This window comes from Hydra viridissima, unplaced genomic scaffold (genome assembly GCF_058129835.1).
Source record: "Hydra viridissima isolate aposymbiotic clone 2 unplaced genomic scaffold, HvirCarnegie_v1 scaffold_2, whole genome shotgun sequence".
Taxonomy (NCBI): Eukaryota; Metazoa; Cnidaria; class Hydrozoa; order Anthoathecata; family Hydridae; genus Hydra; species Hydra viridissima.
In genome coordinates, this window is record NW_028324301.1 from 21477623 (window position 1) to 21498580 (window position 20958).

Below are 20958 nucleotides of genomic sequence, written 5' to 3' on the forward strand. Positions count from 1 at the left end.
AAATTTTACTTTGAAGGCACACAACCAGCTTTAGAGCCCAAGGTTTTGCTCGTTTGACGTTGTCTAAAGAAGCTAATAAGGAGAACTCCTTTTATCTGCTTAAGTCAACACATTCTTGGCCGATTCGAAGCCGATACTAAGCATTGAAGCCAACGATAAAGCGGTCATTTATGCCTTGTTAACTTCAAGATCAGATCATGCATTCAGTTGCTACGAAAGCGTATAACCGAAACACATTGATGGGTATATTAGTCTGAAACTGAAATCTTTATTTATACAAACGCTTTAATCAAATATAAAAGTTTTAACAAATGCTAGAAATCTTTTGGCATCTGCACGGCACAAAGTAGGATACCGTGTTAAAGACATCTGTCTTTTATTTATCTTTTACTTCGCTGTATCAACATTATTTCTATATTTATAATAAGAATACAACAATCTCTAAGCCAAAATTCGACAAACTTATTGTAAGACTGATTTCTTTTGTTGCACCTCTAATCGAGTTAATTTGGTCGCTATCGAAATTTAATTTCAGAAACTTATTACTATTGGAATAATTTCATTATTAATTTTTTTGCATTAATATGTGTCTTTTATAATAGCAATGTTCCGTAAATACTTCAAAGAAGTATTTAATTAGCTTAAAATCTCTGCCTTAGACCACCAACAATAGCGCAACATTAAAAAGTTAAATTATCATATTGTTGAGCATTTTTAAATCAATGCAGAATCAAATGCTATTTCTAAAAAGAGACTTTCATTAAGATAACCTATATTTCTGATCGTGTTGAATAAAGAATCGAATTACAATTCAAAGTCAAGTAATGGGTAACTACTTAGTTTTTACTTAACTTTCTTCTATCGCACATTACAAGGATCATACCTTTCGTTTTTCCTATAAACACATTTCAGTTCCATTCTCTTTTAAAGAGGAAGACCTTACCAGTATCTGATTGTCGCTCTTTACTTCAGTTAAACAACTTTGGATGTTTGTTTTAGCCATTTTGAAATATAATTTTTTATTTATATATAAATATATATTGATATAATATTATTTTAAAAAAAGCTTTTCTCACGTTTTAAATTTAAATTTTTTACATTCATAGTTAAAATATCTATCAATCTGATTTTAAATTAAAAAAATATATAAAGAAAAAAAAAAAAGAAAAAAAAAAAACAGAAATTTCAGTAACAGATGAACAAGTTGATTGAACAATTTTTGAACAATTCATTAATTAAATTGAAAAAATTTTTTTTTTTCAATTTAATAATTGAACCCTTTTCTTAGTAAAACTTTGTATTAGGCGAAGAATGAAAATTTGATTGATATTTGAAAATTTAAATGCATTTCTTTTGTCTTCTTTTTCTCCATTCGTTTTCTAAAATATATGGAGAATTTAGTTTTCTTAGCTTCAAACAACGATGACAGTTTTTTGATAATAATTATTAAGTCCTGAAGATCAAAATGGTATTTTTTTTTTAACTTTTCAAAATCAATCTTTTAGTAACCACTGTAAATGAGTTTTACATAGATTTAAATGCTTCGTTCCAACACTCCAACGTTCCACCAGGAGGTGGTGGTTTTCAAAAGAGTTTTTAGAAACACAATATCATAATAAATCCCGCTTATATTTATTTATATGTATTTAGTAGTTCCTAAGAAGCCAATAAGACCAACTTTACTTGAGTTATCTAGTAAGATCTTATGTAAATTATATTTTTCACTTGTCATAATATACAGATTTTGGTAAAACGATTGGCGGTAAAATGCAAATCTGTTTAAAACAACGGCCGAAGTCACGCTTTTGAAACATGTTTTCTTAATCTTTTGAGTTTTAATGATATAGAGCGAACGGCCACATCGTGATTAAGGCTATGCTGAATATATTTAATCGTTGCTGAGTGCAACTAATGCATATTGATTTTTCATTTATCACATTTGTATACTTACTTCATTTTTACATGTATTAGGCAGTTAAGTAACATATATAATTATTACAAATTTTTATATACATTTTTTAGTTTTAGTCTGTAAAACATGGGAGAAACTGATGATGAAATAATCTTAACAGAAGCTTTAGAAAATGACATTGATGAAAGTGATGTTTATAGTGAGGCATGCTATTCTGTTACCTGTGAAGAATTAGTTGATCTAATGAAAAGACAAGATATATTAGTTGCAATAAACGAAAGATTTACCAATGTTTGTGGTTTAGTAAAAGCTTTAAAAAGTTCTGCTACTCAAGGCCTTCTTGGTGTCCATTCTGATTTAGAGGGTCGAGTTAAGTTATTTGGTGAAAATTTTATTGAAACAAGACCTCCAAAAACTTTTCTAAAATTAGTTTGGGAGGCACTAAGGGATCCAATTCTTAGAATCTTATCAGTTTGTGCAATAATATCTTTCATATTAGGTATGATAATTGACAATATAAAAACAGGCTGGATTGAAGGTTTTGCAATTTTAGTTGCTGTAGCCATTTGTTCATTAGTTGCCGCTCTAAATGACTGGCAGAAAGAAAAACAATTCAGACAGTTGCAAAACAAGATAGATGATGAACAAGTTATAGATGTAATACGAAATGGTGAAGTTATTAAAATGCAAACAACTAAACTTGTTGTAGGTGATATTTGCTTACTAAATTATGGAAATTTAATTCCAGCTGATGGGATTTTACTCCAAGGGAATGATCTAAAAGTCGATGAAAGTTCTTTAACAGGAGAGTCAGGTTTAGTTAAAAAGAACCTAAATAATCCAGCATTATTTTCTGGTACACATGTAATGGAAGGTAGTGGGAAGTATATAATTACAGCTGTTGGAGTCAACTCTAAGTCTGGTATGATTATGGTGCTGTTAGGAGCTGTTGGAAAAACCACTGAAGCTTATGTAAATCATGAGGAAGTAAAAATAGTAAAAAAGGAAAATCAAAGTCAAGAAAAAGAGAAATCTATTTTGCAAAGCAAGCTTACTAAATTGGCTGTGATGATTGGGTGGATAGGTGTGGCTGCTGGGGTAATTACATCCTTTGTTATTATTTTAAGGTTTTGCATTCAAACATATGCTGTAGAAAAAAAGAGCTGGGATAAAAAACATTTAATAGATTTTCTACATGCTATCATTGTTGGAATTACCATTATGGTTGTTGCAATTCCTGAAGGGCTACCGCTTGCTGTTACTATATCATTAACATATTCTATAAAGAAAATGTTGCTTGACAATAATTTAGTGCGTCACCTGACTGCATGTGAAACAATGGGTAATGCAACAGTAATTTGCTCTGATAAAACAGGAACCTTGACAACAAATCGAATGACTGTTGTGGAAAGTTACATGCAAGGTTTATATTTTAAAGGGACTCCAAATCTTAGTACTTTAAAAAAAGATTTTGTAGAACTATTTTGTCAATCTATTTCCATTAATAGCAACTATGGATCACAGATAAAGGTAATAATTGTTTCTTTGTTCATTCATAGAAAATGTTTCTTTACAAATAAAACATCAAAAAATTGTATTTGCTTGCAACTTTTAGTCAAAGTGTGAATTTGAAAACTAATATTTTGTGTGTGCAAATGAGAACTTAGGAGATTTTTTTTTTTTTGTGAATTTTTGCTGCAAGTTGTATATTATATCTTAGAATAAGAGTTTTTTATGGTTTCTGTATTTTTCAGATTGTATAGTATTTTTTGATAATGACTACTTTTTGCCATCATCATTAACTGAAAGCTGATTTATTTAAGTAATTTCTCTCAAATATAAAAAAATCATAACTTTTTTTATTATTTTTGGCCATATCTACAATACAATATTTAATGGTCCTTATAGTTTACTTATAACCAAACTTCTTTTCTGCTCTAAGTTTTTTTTTTAACTTCCAAATTAAAGATTGATTTTACTCAGCTTGATTTATTTTAATCATCATGCCTTAAGAGAACCATCATGTCTAAGAAAATCAGTATTCTGTTGATCTGCTTGAGAAGATCCTTGATTAAGACTGCAAGTATGCTAAATCCCTAACTAGCTATTAATCTCAAACTGAAACCTAAACAGGTCAAAACCAATAGTTAAAATAGCACTGATTTACCAAAAAAAGAGATTGATGGCTAGAATGAGCTGAAAGGACCATGCATGGAAGGTTCATCCCTCACTGCTACCAAAAATTAGATTGAAAAAGTTTGATAATAATTCCATACTTAGACTTTTTGATAAAATTTATAGTCTTCATTAATATTTTAAAATTTTTTCTTTTAGCCCAAGTTGAAAATCACTAATAAAATAAGGAAGCTTGTTAAACTTTCAAATTCATTTTTCAAAACTGAAGCAGGAAGTATAAAATCATTGTGTACCTAAAAAAATCTTCCCTTTAGTTATTTCATCATACATTTTAAGCTTCTTCCTCCCAACACCACCATAACAGCTGGCTATTACTGTCAATGACTGAAAAGACTTAAGTAGAAAGTCACTCAAATGTGGCTACAGCATCAAAATGTTCTTCTCTAAACAATATGCAGCAACACACAGCAAAATTGACATGTCTTAAGCTTATAGAGATCTTGGATAGGAGATCTTGCCCCACCTACCATGTTCTCAGATATCACTCCAAGCAACTTTTACCTTTTCTGTGCCTTGTAATTTCTTATGTCAGAGAAGAGCTTTGAAAATGTTTGCTAACTCAAAGATGATATTCATAAATTCTTCAAGGCGCAGATTGTTTTTACAAGGATGGGATCCATTCCTTGCCTAATAAATGGTTGTTGATAATAATGGCGATTAAATTGTAGATTGATTGTGTTTATTCAGAGTATTGTAATAAATTGAACTATTTCATGGAAGTGTGAAAGAACTTTCTTTCCAATTTAGTAGAAACAAGCTCTAAGAATACTTACAATTTTTTAAATTTAGACTTTACAAAGTTATGACTGAAATTATTTTAAATCTTTGAAATTTTAAAAGAATTAAGCAGCAGTTTTGAATATTTTTAGAGACAAATGACAATATTTCAAAATTTAACTTGGCTGAAACATTACCAATGAAAGTTACTTTCCTTGCTGTTTTTTTTTAATACTATACAAAGTTTTACAAAGAATTTTTGTTCATCTAATTTTAACAGTAGCTGCAAATAGAAATAATTTAACAAATTCTCAGATAATTAATACTTTTACAATTATAGTTCTAGATTGCTTTGTTTTAATAAAAAATATTTAGTATTGACCACTAAACATTTATTTTCATTTTATGTATAGTTGTAAACATTTTAATATAATACCATGAGAATAACAAGAAGGCTAAATAGGCAAGTGATGTCAAGGAAATGATAAAAGAAATTGAAGTTTATGATATTCAGTTGTATAAAGATCTAGGAGTTTTGGAACAGATCTCAGGTTTGCAGATCATAATGCAGCTCACAAAGTTCAATAAGTCTGTAACAAGCACTCTTGGTTTAGCAAATCATAAAACTAATATACCAATAAAACTTATGAATGTAAAAAAGCTGCTTGTTATCAGTTCTGGCAAACTTACTTCTCCACCCATTAAAAATATCTCAGAGTTTTAACAACTGATTGAGAAACAACTTTGGTTGCTCTTTGTTACTCGAATGATAATGGTTGAACTTTTTTCAGGCTAATAGGATTTTAGTTAAAACAACCCAGTTAAAAAAATTATGGTATGAACTGAGGAATCAAGTTATGCTCAATTTTTTTATGGTGTGAACTGAGGGATGCTCAATTTATTAGGAGATAATTACAAAGATAAAACAAGAAATCTATTTTAAAAAACATTGAAAATTTTCCTATTAAATTTTATCTAGAAAATGTTTGGGTAATAAAAAATTTTTTTGATAGTTTGAATAAGAACCAACTTGGCTTAATAAAAAAACTAACCTTTTTTCAAGTTGTCCATATTTACATGTTATATTCTTATATGCAATATACATTTTATGGAATCATAGTAAAAAATCATTAAAAAAGTACTAAATCTCAACTATATCTCAAAAATATCACAATATTAAAAATCTGTTTTTTAAATATTTTGATATTTTTTATTCCATAGTTTCTACTAAGTACTCTGGAAAGTTGTGGCTGCCAAAATCTGCAATCCTAAATATTTTTGGAAAATCTTTTTTAATTCATCACCAAAACAAAAACTAATGTTCTTTGAGGCATGAAAAATTTGAATTTTTTTCTGTATTGTTCTTGAGAGTAAAATGTTATTCTACATATTTCATATTTGATTAAAATATTTGGAAAAACTTAGAAAGTAAAAATGGTTTTAAAAGACTGATTTGTGATAGGATGTTTGAAGAATATTGTTTGAGAGTTGATGAGCCAAGTGGATCAGAAACAGGCAATAGAGGAAATTTATGTTAAAGAGTTTCTTTGGTTCCTTCTCTACTTTGCAAAACTTTAGAAATCAGTGAGCAAATAGTTATTCCTACCAGTTCAACCAGCTGAAACTAGGCATAGAAATTATAAATTTGATCATGAACACCTTGCAAAGAAAATAAGCAGAGAAACTAACTTTGTTCTATGTTTACATCAGAGCCCCAAATTAGTTCATTCTCATTAACAAGATGATTGAGAAACAGAAAACCTTTAAGCTTATTAGAAAAGTATGTTAGCAGTTTACAGTGATGATTTTGAAAATTTATCTGATATAGAATTAGATGAAATTAATGATTCAGAAGATTCATATTTAAATGTTGATAATGTTGATGAAAATCTAGAATTAAGATGCAGAGAAGAATACTGAAAGTGCAAATGATGAATAAAGTTCTGAACTGTTTACAATAAATAAATTTATAGTTGTTTAGTCTACAATATAAACTTATTTAGACTTTTTTAATTTTGTGCCAGACCTAATAAATATATTCACTAATATATTTACTAGGTATGGCACAAAATCAAAAAAGTTTTTTATCTAATAAAAATAGTTAACTTTATTACTAGGAATAATAAAATTGTTATTACTATTTAGTAGAAATAAATTACTATAAGGAGCTTAAGCTGAATTAAGTAGTGCTTTTTTTCTCCTTTTTTAGTTGGTTTTTTAAATATTATCTATTTTCTATATATATATATATATATATATATATTCAAATTAGGAAATGCATAATTATATACCTACAATATATGATAATTGCCAGATCTACATAAATATTATATTTATGTATATCTGGTGATTATTATATATTGTGTAATGTAATATATGTTATTATATATTGCTAAGAGTATAAATCAATGTCTTATTATATTTAATATAAAAAGATATCAATTTATACTCTTAGCTTTAAATTTTAATCAAAAACCCATTTAAAAAAGTTAAATAAAAAAATACGAAATCTTATTTCTGACATTTCAAAACAATACTATTTCTATTTAAGTTTTTACATGAAGCATTCAAGTGTGATGATTGTGATTATTGTCATTCATAATTATCTAACGATGACAAATATCAAAAGTACGCGGTTGTGCCTCCTGTGCCTCTATGCAGTTCTGCCCCAGAGGACAGTTTTTAGAGAGAATGCAGTTTCATAGGTTGCTCATTAAGTTATGCCGATTTCAAAAATGGTTTTTACTTGATGAAATAATGCTGATAACAAATATGTTTAACACTAAAATCAAATATTGCTTAATTCTAAAAAAAAGGTCTGGAAAAATATGATGTAAATTTAATATTTTTATTAAAATAGACATTATTATGTACAACTTCCCAGAAACGCAACAGGCATTCTTTTTGACATAATCGAAATGAAGGAAACTGATTTACCGATGCATGGTATGCTTTTTGCCATATTAGGTAACATTTTTCAAAGGGAAATGTTGAAAAACGGTTATGCCTCCATATGTGGTTATGCTCCCACCTCCCCTATATTATTTAGTTCTTGAATATCCATTAAGTTTGTTTTTTACTTTTATTTTTTAGCCTTCAGAAACTGCTAAAGGGTTGGCTAGTCAACTTGGTAACAAAACAGAGTGTGCTTTACTTGGTTTTGTTTTGAATCTTGGAGAGAATTATCAAACTTATCGTGATGAAGTACCTCAAGAGAAATTTGTACGTGTTTATACTTTTAATTCCTTGCGTAAATCAATGTCAACTGTTATAAAAAAGCCAGATGGGGGTTATCGGTTATTTTCAAAAGGAGCTTCTGAAATATTGTTACAAAAATGCTCTAAAATTGTTAACAATGTTGGTTCCGTTGAAGAGTTTAATGAATCACAGCGGGAAAATATAAATGATACAGTTATTAAAAAAATGGCGTCTAATGGATTGCGAACTATTCTAGTTACATATCGAGATTTTTCTCCTGAAGGTTAGTTTCCTTTTTTACTATTTTACAGAAATAAGTAATTGTGAGCCTAAAATTGTTTTCATGTTTATTTATTTATTTTTTTTTTTTGTATAAAAACAACGCTAAATAAAATTAAAGTAAAATTAAGTAAACTTTTTAAATTTATTTTCAACTATTCTCAATGATTCATTTATTTTGCAACTATTTTTGAATTCTAAGTAATTTCCAGTTTTTTTTTGTTTTTTTTTTTTATTGAAAATAAGTTTTTTTCTTAACAATAAAAAAAAAAATAAGTTTTTTCATAACAATTAAAAAAAAAAAAAGCTTTTTTCTTAACAATTAAAAAAAAAAAGCTTTTTCATAACAATTTTAAAAAAATAAGTTTTTTCTTAACAATTAAAAAAAAAAACAACTCAATAATTACTTCATGACACCTGTTTGAGTATTTGTTGCATCATGAAATCACAACATGAGAAAATGTTGAAACTAAAAGAAAATTTTGAGTTATGTTTTAATAACATTCTTTTTGAACAAATATAGTTTTTCAACTGTATCCACCAATCAAATAACCACTGTTATCCACCAATCAAATTTTTGTCTTTGTAATAAACTTTTAGCTCTTCTACAAAACAATACATGTCTTTTAGAATATATCCTGAAACAACTTAGTACTTAATTCTCTTAAAAAAAAATACAAAGATGTACCTTTTTAACTCATGAAGCACATTGTAGCAGTTTGAACAAAAAAACAGTTAATTGAGATTAATTAATGTAACAACTCTTAACAACTCTTGTTATGCTATGACCTTTACAACTGTATTATTACATGTTCGAAATTAGTGTTTTAATTTTGTAGTGGCAGTTTTTTGTAAATTAAGTTTTTAAACTCATAATTTTAAAAATTTTTCCCCTTTTTGAATGTTTTTTTTTTTTTTTTTAACAATTTTTACTGAAAGTATATAATTAAAAAAAAAAAAAAAAAATGTGGACTGTTATTGCAAGTTGTCATCATTTTCAAGATAAACTTTTATATAAGTTATAATCTATTAGATTACTGACTCCTTTTCCTCAGAAACTCCAAATTGGGAAGATGAATCAAGTGTTTTATCTAACTTGACGTGTATGGCCATTGTGGGAATTGAGGATCCTGTTAGAGCAGAGGTCAGTTTTTTTTTATATATAAATATTGGTGCAATAAAAATTTTTTAATGCCATAATAACAAGTATATGATAATAATAATGCTTTGTTTAGTAAAAGTCTGTTTAAGAAAGTTAATGATTTTTCTAAAGTTCACAACTTTTGAGTTTTGAGTTAAAAAAACTGTATGATTTGGTTGTAGATCAAAATGCTAATACCAAATCATGCAATATTTACCTCAGTTTAAATACTTACCTCTGTTTACATTTTCACCTGTTTATGTAATTACCTCTGTTTAAGAATTAATTTCAAGTTAAATATTTACCTCTGTTTAAATATTTATCTTTTTTAATTGAAAATTTTCATGAAAGATAATAAAAGTTACTTTATTATTTTAAAGCATAAAAATTTTGATTTGTTAATGGGTACAAAATATATTATAATAAGTAAATATCAAAGTCTTCTGAATAGTAAATTTACAAACTTTATGTCATTAATAAATTGTTTAATTTTGGTGCAGATGGTCTATAATTAAAGAAAGATGATCTATAGTTAGGAAAAGTGTTAACATGTTAGCAAAGTATTTGACAGTCTACTCTTTTTTTCATCCATCCATAATTTTTTTTATTTTCTACACTAATTAAGTTGACTTGTTGTGTTTTTAGGTTCCATATGCCATCAAACAATGTCAAAATGCAGGTATCACTATTAGAATGGTAACAGGTGACAATATTAATACAGCTCGCTCAATTGCTCTTAAATGTGGTATACTTGATATAAACAGTGAGTTTTTGGTTATTGAAGGAAGTGAGTTCAATCTAAGGATTAGAGATGATAAAGGAAAAGTGGGTGATTCATTATATTAATTTGTGTTTTCAGTCAGTAAAAAAAGTTTTGGCTGATATAATAATTACTATTTTAATCATAATAACACCCACAAAATGTCCATTTTATGCAAAAAAAGTGTTGGGCCAAGTATGACTTTTTAAATCAAAATTGTTTTTAAAAATCAAAATTTTTCATTGAAGCAAAAAAAAATATTTAACATTTTATTAAATTTCTTTTCATTTTTTTTTACTCTCTGCATTTGCTGTGACAGAATTAACTAGTTTTTTGGTAATTTTTGTTGGTTTATTATTCCATTCTCTTTCAACAATGAACTTGTGAGTTTTTTTAAATTTTTTTCTTTTATCTAAATGATCCCACAGGTGTTCATTTGGATAAAAAGTCAAGATAAACCTTAATGCAATTTTATTTTGTTCTTTGGGCATATTGATTGAGTTCAAAACTTTTCAGTTGGATATGATCAGCAACAACTTGAGAAATATGAATTAATTCAAAATTTTTTTTATATTGATGATATTGATGGCCAGGCAACTATGAGAAATCCTTTTTGTGGTATGTTTTGTCGTCCTTAATAATGTATAAATTCTCTTGGTTGAAAAGATTGACAAGCTTCCTTACATGGCAAATTGCTTTTAATTTTCCATTTGATTGCTTCCAGACTTTTTTCTTGGTGTAAACTTGCTCTTGAGTTTTTTATCTATTTCTGACAAAGAAATGACTGCATTTGAACTTTTTGGCAAGATCTCTTTGGGATTGGCATGGATTTCTTGTAATTGAACGGATGATTGAATTCACTTTCTTTTTATCAACAAAAACACTCTTCCTTTCACCGCCTCTTTTTCTTTCGATAGTATGAGTCTCCTTGTATTTCCTCAATAGTACTATAGATTATTCACTTGTTTACTTATTTAGGACTGATAAACTGATACTATTACTTATGATACTATTACTTATAATACTATTACTTATGATACTATTACTTATGATACTATTAGTAAAACACCAACACATTTAAATATATGTATATAGAACATCATTATAAAAAAAATTTGGAATTAATTCATTAAGTATTTCTCATTATTGCTGATTATATCCGACTGAAAAGTTTTGAGCCCAATCAAAAGTTTCTTTTATTTGTATCAGTATTAGATAGAATTAAAAACATTCTATTAGGTTCAAAAATAGTTTCTTTTATGATAGCTAAAAACCTGCGAAAAATATTTCATAAAGTTAGTTGTTCAAGTGGCTGAAAACTTTTTTTACTGACAGAATATATATAAGTCGGCTCAGTGTATAAGTCAATCAACCATTTCTTAAGAACTTAAATTCTCAACTTATACACTGCTTTAGAAGGTAACGGGTGACAACTAAAAAACGAGACTGGATTTAAAGACACATATCTCTTTAAAGAAGTAGGATAAAACAAAAAGGAAAAATGTTCTAGAAAGTATTTTTATTCTAGTTTTTATATATATAATCAGTTGTTCTCAATTAAACCATTTCTTCTGACTTTATCAACTAGGCCTGGTATAGACTGAGCTAGGCTCCGTATGAGCTCAATATCAATTTTATTAAGGCAATAATTGATTCTAGAACGTAATTTTTTAAGATTTTCTGCATGCCAATTATTCTTGTAGACAAGGCCTTTCAAAATACTCCAAAAATTTTCAATAGGACGACATTCTGGCAAGTTTGCAGGGTTATCCGCTTTCTCAACATAATGCACGTTTTCCTTGTTTAGGTACATGATTACTGTTTTTGCATACTGTTTTTGCATAGTGAGATGATGCTAAATCTGGCCAGAATACATATGCACCATCTGAATGATACTTATTGACGAATGGAATAAGTCTCTTCTTAATACATTTGTTTAAATAGATTTTTTGATTTACAGCCAGTCCACTTAGTACAAAATAAGGCCGAGAAATTCCATTTTCAGAAAAAGCAATCCATAGAAGTAATTTTTTTTGAAACTTTTGTTTTGTTTGGTATTTAACTGTAGATGGAGTAGATTTTACATCACTAGTATAAAATATATCATTTCCATTGATACTGGAGTGATTTAACGTGAAATAAGACTCATCGTCAATGATTGTTTTACGATTTTTGAATTTCTGACATAATCGACTGCACTTAGTTCTAGCTGCTGCTTTTTGCTGGTCAGAGCGTTTTGGAATCGTCATTTTTTTTCTTGACTTAATATTTGTTCTTTTTTTTAATGTTTTACTAATGTGTTGCTGAGTACAGTTGAACTTTTTAGCTGCCTGTCGTTGAGAAACTCCGTCTTTATGGTCAAACATGAGTTTGAGCCTTTCAATGTTTGTCCTGGTCATTTTTTTAGCTTTTACTCCACTTCCTTGAACTCTTTGGTACCCAGATTCACTTTCAGCACGTTTAATTATCTTGTAGATAGTACTTTTAGGTATATTCTCAACTTTAAAGTGGTCATAAGTGAACTTTTTACCAGCATTTTTGTAATTTGAATAAAATTCATACACACGTTTTCTAATCTCTTCTTGTTTTGAATTTATTTTTTTATTCATTTTTCTATAAAAACTAAAAATACATAAAATATTTAAAAACTAGAATAAAAATACCTTCTAAAACTGTTTTCCTATTTTTAAAATCTTATTCCTTTGAGAAGATATGTGTCTTTAAATCCAGTCTCGTTTTTTAGTTGTCACCCGTTATATCAATAATCATTTTTAAATCATAGTTTACACCAGTTTTAAAGTTTTATTTCATGTTGTTGGATGACCTTTTTAAAATGAGCAAGGAATACCTTGTAAATGGTGTTTAAGATAATGTGAGAAGTAACTTGTAAATGATAATGATTTTAATTGTTATGAGAATGATGGTGGTGATGATTTTCAATTTTCATAAAAATAGATCCAACAAGAACTAATAGACAATATATGGCCACAAATTCGTGTACTGGCACGTTCATCACCTGAAGATAAGTATAACCTTGTCAAGGGAATAATTGATAGCAGACTAACCAAAGCTAGGGAAATTGTTGCTGTTACTGGAGATGGTACAAATGATGGGCCAGCTCTTAAAAAAGCAGATGTAGGATTTGCAATGGTATGTTTCATACTAGTCTTATAGTTAGTAAAATTTCAAAAATTTCAAACAAAATATTTACCATTAAAATGGCAAATATTTTATTTCAATAGTATGTTATTATATTATAGTTTGTTTTTTTTTAAATTTTCTTAATTGATATTCTTGAAGATTATTTAAAAATTAAGACTGTTTTTAATTGATCTTCTTGAAGTCAATCTTGAAGATGATTTAAAATCTATTTAGACTTTTTTTAAAAGTGTAAAAAAGTAACCATATTTGAATAAAGACCTACTTTAGAAGTTGACAAAACACATTTTTATTTCCTAAAAATCTCAGCAGTGATAAGCAGATTTGTAATCTACCAATTAGTAGCATTAAGTGCAGATTAGTAACAGCAATACACTTATGCAATGTATGATGTAAAGTGAAAAAATCTGTTTAACATAAATAAATTTTTTAATAAATATACTTTTTTTAATTGTTTGAACTTAAAAAAGTGTGTCACTGTATTACTTATATTGCTCCAAATTTACAAATCTCTTCAAAACTTTGAATGTTGTGAAAGATTCTGGCAAACAAAAACTTGCATAAATATGCTATTCTTTAAACTGAAACTTCATCTCATCTCTGAAACAATTTAGAGAAGACCATAGAAAGTTAATGAAGAAGCAACTCAGTGTACAGTTGCTACAAAAAAGAGATGTTTCCTGTTCTTCATACTCTAGTTGTTAGAACCAGGTTTCAGACTGATCAATGCTAATGAGTCTCATACAAATTGGTCTCAATTCATTTAAAATTTGTGTGAGAAATATATAAAATATTTTATTTTTGATAAAGTGTAAGGTTGTTTTGTATTTTCACTTCAGGGTGCAGAACAGTTGTATGTTGTGTAACATAAGTAAAACATATTTGAAATATGTTAAACATGTGCTACATGTATATACAGAATGTAACATATATACAGTATATAATTACACAGTTTAACAATCAAACTTAGTTTCATATTTTACACTAAAAAAGATATTTGTCAAATGTTTCATATTTTATTTGAATAGGTAAAACATATTTAAAATATGTTAAACATGTGTAATAGTATATATAACTCTCTTAACTCCATTCATAAAGAGATTTAAGAAAATTTGTTGATGATTGTTTGAAATCTGATTTGAAGTCAGGATTTTATTCTTGCTGCAACGTTCTTAGATCCTCAATTAAAATCAGCAGTTTACCTTAGCAAAGAATTAACTTGAGAGTTCTTACTTAATGACAACTGAAAAAAAGTACAATTTAAGTATATGATTCCCTGATGAAGGTCAATTTAATGAATCAACATCTTTTTTTGAAATAAATAGAATTTCAGACAAAAAATTATATCATATCTATATCATATCTATCAACATATATCATATCTCTAAAAAGTGTACCAAACAAGATAGATACATTTAGATCAGCAATCAAAATATGAAATAATTGCATACAAGGATAAAAACTGGGACATTCAGATTGACAAGTTCTCATTTTCCCATTGCTGTCTAAAGTTGCAATTGATCTTGTTGTTCTGAAAGAGTGTGTGTGTGGGGGGGGGGGGGGGAGAGTAATTGATAATAAGCGTAATATATGTTGTCTTAATAATATTTCAAGATTATGCAAAGTTGGAATGTTATTTGAACAATGTATATTTTTAAATAAATAATCAAATTCCGATTCAGTTTGTGATTCCATTCTATACTAAAAATATAACTTAACATAAAATTTCTTTTATTTCTTACATTGTATTTATTTTCTCTCGCATATAAAACTTTTAAAAGATTTTAATTTTTAAATTATTTCACTAAATCTTTTTTGTTTTTCTGTTTTTTAGGGAATTCAAGGTACAGAGGTAGCAAAGGAAGCATCAGACATCATTCTAACTGATGACAATTTCACAAGCATCGTGAAAGCTGTTATGTGGGGAAGAAATGTTTATGATGGTATTTCTAAGTTTATTCAGTTTCAGTGTACAGTAAATTTTGCTGCTATATGGATTTCAATTATTGGTTCTATAGTGCTCTCGGTAGGCTCTGCTGTATTTATTCTGTTTATCTTAGGGGATTTTCTGGGTATCTCTTATGTAAATTCATTTAAAAAGGAGATGGCTTTTATTACGAAAATTTCTTTTTTCAAGGTAAGTCCACTAAGTGCAATGCAACTGCTTTGGATTAATTTAATTATGGATTCATTTGCCTCTCTGGCTCTTGCAACAGAGCATCCTTCAGATTCTCTTTTGGAACGCAAACCATATGGGCGTACAAAGTCCCTTATATCTCATTCAATGCTTCGTTTCATACTTGGCCATGGCTTTTATCAGCTTATCATAATTTTAATCCTCACTTTCTATGGTCACACCTTATTTGATATTCCCTATGGTTTTGCTAATCCTCGTGAGCCATCTCAGCATTTGACTATCTTGTTCAATACATTTGTTATGATGCAGATCTTCAACGAGGTTAATGCCAGAATGGTGCATGGTGAACGCAATGTTTTCAAAAATATTTTTTCAAACAAACTTTTTAGCTTGATTGTGTTTGGCACTTTTATTGTGCAGGTAACGTTTTCTTTATGTTAATTTTATATTTTATTTGTTTTATAGCATTTTAAAAAAGATTGCAAAATATCTGCGAAAAAGAAACAAGTTGTTTGAAATTAATTTAACCTTTTTAAAGTTATCGTTAAAAAGGGCAGAAGTCCAAAATTTTTAGTATTTTATTTTTTAGATTCTTCTGATTGAATTGGGTGGTCGAGCACTTTCTGTGTTGCCTTTAAGTATTGATCAATGGCTGTGGTGCATATTTCTTGGATTCAGCGAGCTCTTATGGGGACAATTGATTATTAGTTTACCAAAATATAAAAATAGGATTTGATAAATTTAAATTTTCTTGGATAGATATCAAAACTTTATTTGGAATTTCTTACTTTTGTCTGATAAATTTGTTGTGTACGATATATTCATTTTACACGTGTTTTTTTTTTTGTGTTTTTTTTTTATCTAATTTTTTTTTTAGTGTAGTTAGTTTTCAGTCCATAAAAAATAGAATCTTATAAATTTCTTTATTTCAATTTTTTAGCAATATTTTATTTGCACTTTTTTTTATTATCATCACGTGAACTGTATAGACAATTATTGAAGACAGATTATTTTTTAAAACCTTTACGCACATGCTCAGAAGTATATTTTGTTTTTATATCCATATATATAATATATTAAACTTCAAATAGAGCTAATAGAAACTTAGAGTTTAAAATATTAGGATTGTATGTTAAAATTTAATCGTTATATAAAAATACATACATAATTATAACATACATATGCATTTATTTTCTAAAGTTTGTAATTTAAACACACACACACTAATCACTTTTGTATTTTCGGTTTTGATAAGATTTTTTTATTTAGCATTTTTTGAGTTATTTGCCACAAAAAAAATTTATTTCATTTGCGTATGTCAATGTTTTCAACATACGACTTTGTAATAATCATTTTGACAATAAAAACTTTCGATTTGATACCCGTAATTAATGGCATTCGCGTTTTTCCATTTCGCGTCTTGTTAACAAAGTTTTTGTTTTATCTACCATTTTGTCATCGCGCGTTTCACCGTGCAACACGTTGATCAAGGTCATTTTGACAATAAAAACTTTCCATTTGATACCCGTAATTAATGGCATTCGCGTTTTTCCGTTTCGCGTCTTGTTAACAAAGTTTTTGTTTTATCTACCATCTTGTCATCGCGCGTTTCACCGTGCAACACGTTGATCAAGGTTGATCAGAATCAGAAAATAACTCTGAAACTATTTACATTTGGTTGTTCCTTTTCGTTGTTAATGTATTTAACTTTATTTTTTATACATATTCTTTTTATAATTTATATTATACATTCTTTTATATATATTACATATTCTTTTTATAATTTAGTATCTTATTTAATGTTTCTAATATTTTCGTTCGTTATTTTTCAATTTAATGTCAAATTTGGCAAATTTAATTTATTACATGTTTCAAATACAACTTTTAAGGTTTACATAGGAAGTCTGCAGCTAAACGAAAAAAGGCAGCAAGAGATGTAATTAGCAAATTCCTGATTTATCTATTCAAAGCAATGACAGCAGTGGGAACATTGAATCTGACTCATAATGAACTAGTCTAGGAAAGTCTAAATGACTAACACTAATCAGTCCGCTGTTTTAAGAACAAAAGATGTGTAGGGGAAGTTCGTATACCTAGGGCCGGATTTTTTCAATGCCTCAATTTAAGGCCTAAAAATGGTAAAACTGATATGATCACATCTCTACACTAATTACTTTCTTTTGATGTAAGTATAAAGACTAAAAGTATGAAAGTCCGTTATAAAGAAAAGGTTTGAAAGGCCGTTCTCTGAAAATTAAGCTTATTCCGTAATCAATCAACAACAAAGACACAAATTTTATTATTTGTTTAATCTTAGATTGTTTCTAGAAATTTATCAAGTGTTATATAGAGTGCTACCTTAAAACCTCCAACGTTTAAAAATGTTTAACGTTGCTCATGCTATTCGAATCAGAGATTATAAACGAGTTTACCTTTTTTTTGTTTTAAAAATTTTTGTTGCATGTTGAAGTTTAATAGCGTTTAATAGCGTTTCTTTCTGGAGTGTCAGTGAGTATTCTCCATCTACTTTTCTATCTCCTTTTAAAGATGAACGATGTTTTGCTTTTGGAAATAGACAGATCTGTTCTGGCGTTACACATGAAATATTTTGATAAAGATTTTGATAGAGAAAAGTCTATTTTCACAGTTGACGAATCATTTTCTTGTACAGGAATATATCTGTTTTGTGAATTTATTGATGAATCTTTAATGAACTCATTTCGGATCGGGTTGTCGGTTGTCGGTTTCATTTGAACTCAAATATTCATCATCAGTGAATGTCTTGAATAACTGACCACACACCAGGCACGAAAAATCTGCTAGAATGTTGGAAGGAGTGAAAGCCAAAGTAGTTACTTCAATACATGAATTTCGTGATTTCGTGGCATGAGTTTCATGGTTATCCAATAGTAATAATGCTGGCTGATCTATGAAATATTTGAAATGGTAAATAAAATGTTTTAAAAGCTCTAAAAAATTATATGTGAGGATAATAACATTTCGCCCTTTCTCATAAATTGAAAGGTATTTAGGAATTGCATTATTAGTTAAAGCAAAAAGAAATATACAGCTATGTGAGATAAATCCTTTAATTTCCCATTATGGCAGTATCCCATCGTCTTTGTTGTCTTATTTCCATTATTGCTTCACGATAAAATCTCTCATCATTCTCCTCTCTGACATCAAACCAAATATTTACAAAAAAATCAAGATAAAGAGTGCAAAATATTAACCTTTAAGGATATACGACAACCCATTTTCTTGAAGTTCACAATGAGCTTTGCGATCAGTTGTTTGTAATATGAATAACTAGGTCTTTTTCAATTTTTACTCTTTCCAATTTTTCCAACTCTAAAAATTGCGTGGTCCAACAAATATTCCATCTTTAATATTTGTCTGAGATAACTTTAGAAACAGACGAACTTCTTGAAAAGCTTTCCTTCGAATATAAGAACTTTGCAAACTTTTAGCCACGTAGTTTAACATGAAATGGGGGGTATAAAATGCTTTTGTCTATGAGCAGTGAACAAATCTATATTATTGTAAATTTCAATTTGTAAACTCATTGTAAACGTCTCCTCGTAGACTCCATTACGTTTAGCGCATAATGTAAGAAGTTCAGAACTTGATTTTTAGTAAAATCTAAATCCTTGATTAAATCATCTAGCTCACTCTGGTTTGAAAAAATGAGGCTTGGAAATCATTCGAAGGTACGAACGCTTGCTCTATTTCTTAGCTGCTGCTATTTACTTACTCTTCAGATGACATTCATTGCATCTACCATTTGAAGAGAGAAGAAACAACTTTATATTTTGTCCTAGTTACGTTTGGTATCTCCTGGTTACACATGGTCATTCCGAAATATTTTCTGTAGACCATCCACAATGTCACCTTTTACAACATCATGCAACACCTGCTTGCTTTTGATATAATAACTCCACACATAGCAAAATCTGGTGAACTTTTACATCCTATAGAATCATAATGAAATTAATTTTATAATTTGTAATTGGTTATTGACCCTTTGCACTGTTTTTTTTTTTTTTTTTTCATATGCAGTTTAGTGCAATACATCATATTTAATAGTACATCTTTTACACATGTTTTCGACCACTTTTTGTGTTTATAGCACATACCATGCTTTTACAACCTCATTTTTTTTACAACGTCATCTTTTACAATTTTCCGTAAACTTTCCGGCTAATCTAAATATCTTGTACCTTTATATTAGAACAATATAATGATGTAAGATATTTTAGTTTTTGAAGCCGTATGCTTAAGATCGCTATCCTGCTGATATGTCTAAAGCAACCAGGGCTGTGGAGTCGGTAAGCTGCTGTTCCGACTCCGAATCCGACTCCGACTCCTTGATTTTATCATGGACCGACTCCGACTCCGACTCCCGACTCCCGACTCCCGACTCCGACTCCGACTCCTTCATAAGTAACCAATTTCTAACAACAAATAGTTGTTTGTTTTACTACAGTTATTTGTTCGTAACAACAAATAACTGTAGTAAAATGTTAACATCGGCTATTTCATCACTATGATACAAATAATCCAACCACTTAGTGCTTTAAACAATATTTATAAGAAAACAATTTCTGAACAAACAACTTTTCTGAACTCTGGTTATGCAATAAACTCTTATGCAGTCGCTAATAACATTATGAATTTGTCAAAATCATGTTTGAAATATTGTCAGTTGGACAATATTTCAAACATGAAAGAACTTGTTCTTCTTTAAGTTCATATTCTTTAAGAATCCTTTCTACTGAGACCTGGAGAAATTCGCTGGTGTGATTAGTTTTGGCGTCTTTTACTGCCAATGTCTTGGTAACTGCTTCATTTTTTTCAAAAAAGAATTAAACATTGATTGCAAAATAGTTCACTCTGTTAAGAAATACAAAGCGTCCCTTGAGACATTCATTAAGTTCTTCTTTTTGTTTAACAGCTTCTTCAATCACTAATTTTCTAATATTCTCTTTAAAAATAACATCTCAAACTCCTTGTCCTCCAGTTGTTGCAAACTACAATTCCCATTGTGTCTGGATATCCTACAGCTTTCAGAGCATTCTGGGACTTGTAGTTTTGTAACAACTATAAAATCCTTATGAAAATTATGAAACTTTGAAAGATTTTTTTTAAACCGGAGTCGGAGTCGGTACAATTTTTCCGACTCCGACTCCGACTCCGACTCCAGCCAAAATGAGCTCCGACTCCGACTCCGACTCCACGACTCCGACTCCGACTCCACAGCCCTGAAAGCAACGGCATGTTATCTTTATTATATGGAAGCATTAGTTCTTAAAAAATGTTGATACAAGTATCTACTGTCATAATTTCTGTTATCAAATGAATAGAACGAGCACTAAAAACAGTGCCCCAATTCTTAGTTGGTTTTTCAGATAATCTACGGTAAATTTTTACTTTTCTATTCAATTCTCATTTTTCTATTT

General features: G+C 28.6%; 2 protein-coding genes across 3 annotated transcripts in view; one reads left to right on the forward strand and one right to left on the reverse strand.

Annotated features, from left to right (window-relative positions):
- Positions 1 to 20958, reverse strand: part of LOC149892434 (uncharacterized) — a 335617-nt gene that overhangs the window by 28910 nt on the left and 285749 nt on the right. The window lies entirely within an intron of this gene.
- LOC145198129 (plasma membrane calcium-transporting ATPase 3-like) lies at positions 1857 to 16878 on the forward strand. 2 transcript variants are annotated; one of them, XM_090077373.1, is made up of 8 exons: positions 1857 to 3442; positions 7919 to 8306; positions 9358 to 9446; positions 10089 to 10268; positions 13159 to 13353; positions 15197 to 15388; positions 15500 to 15919; positions 16089 to 16878. In XM_090077373.1, the coding sequence occupies exons 1-8, from the start codon at positions 2039 to 2041 to the stop codon at positions 16233 to 16235; spliced, it is 3015 nt and encodes a 1004-aa protein (XP_089933499.1). In that variant the 5' UTR covers positions 1857 to 2038; the 3' UTR covers positions 16236 to 16878. The 2 variants fall into 2 exon arrangements, 1 of the variants encoding a protein (XP_089933499.1); XR_016449503.1 differs by lacking the exons at positions 15500 to 15919; positions 16089 to 16878 and having other exon boundaries at positions 10089 to 10206; positions 15197 to 15359.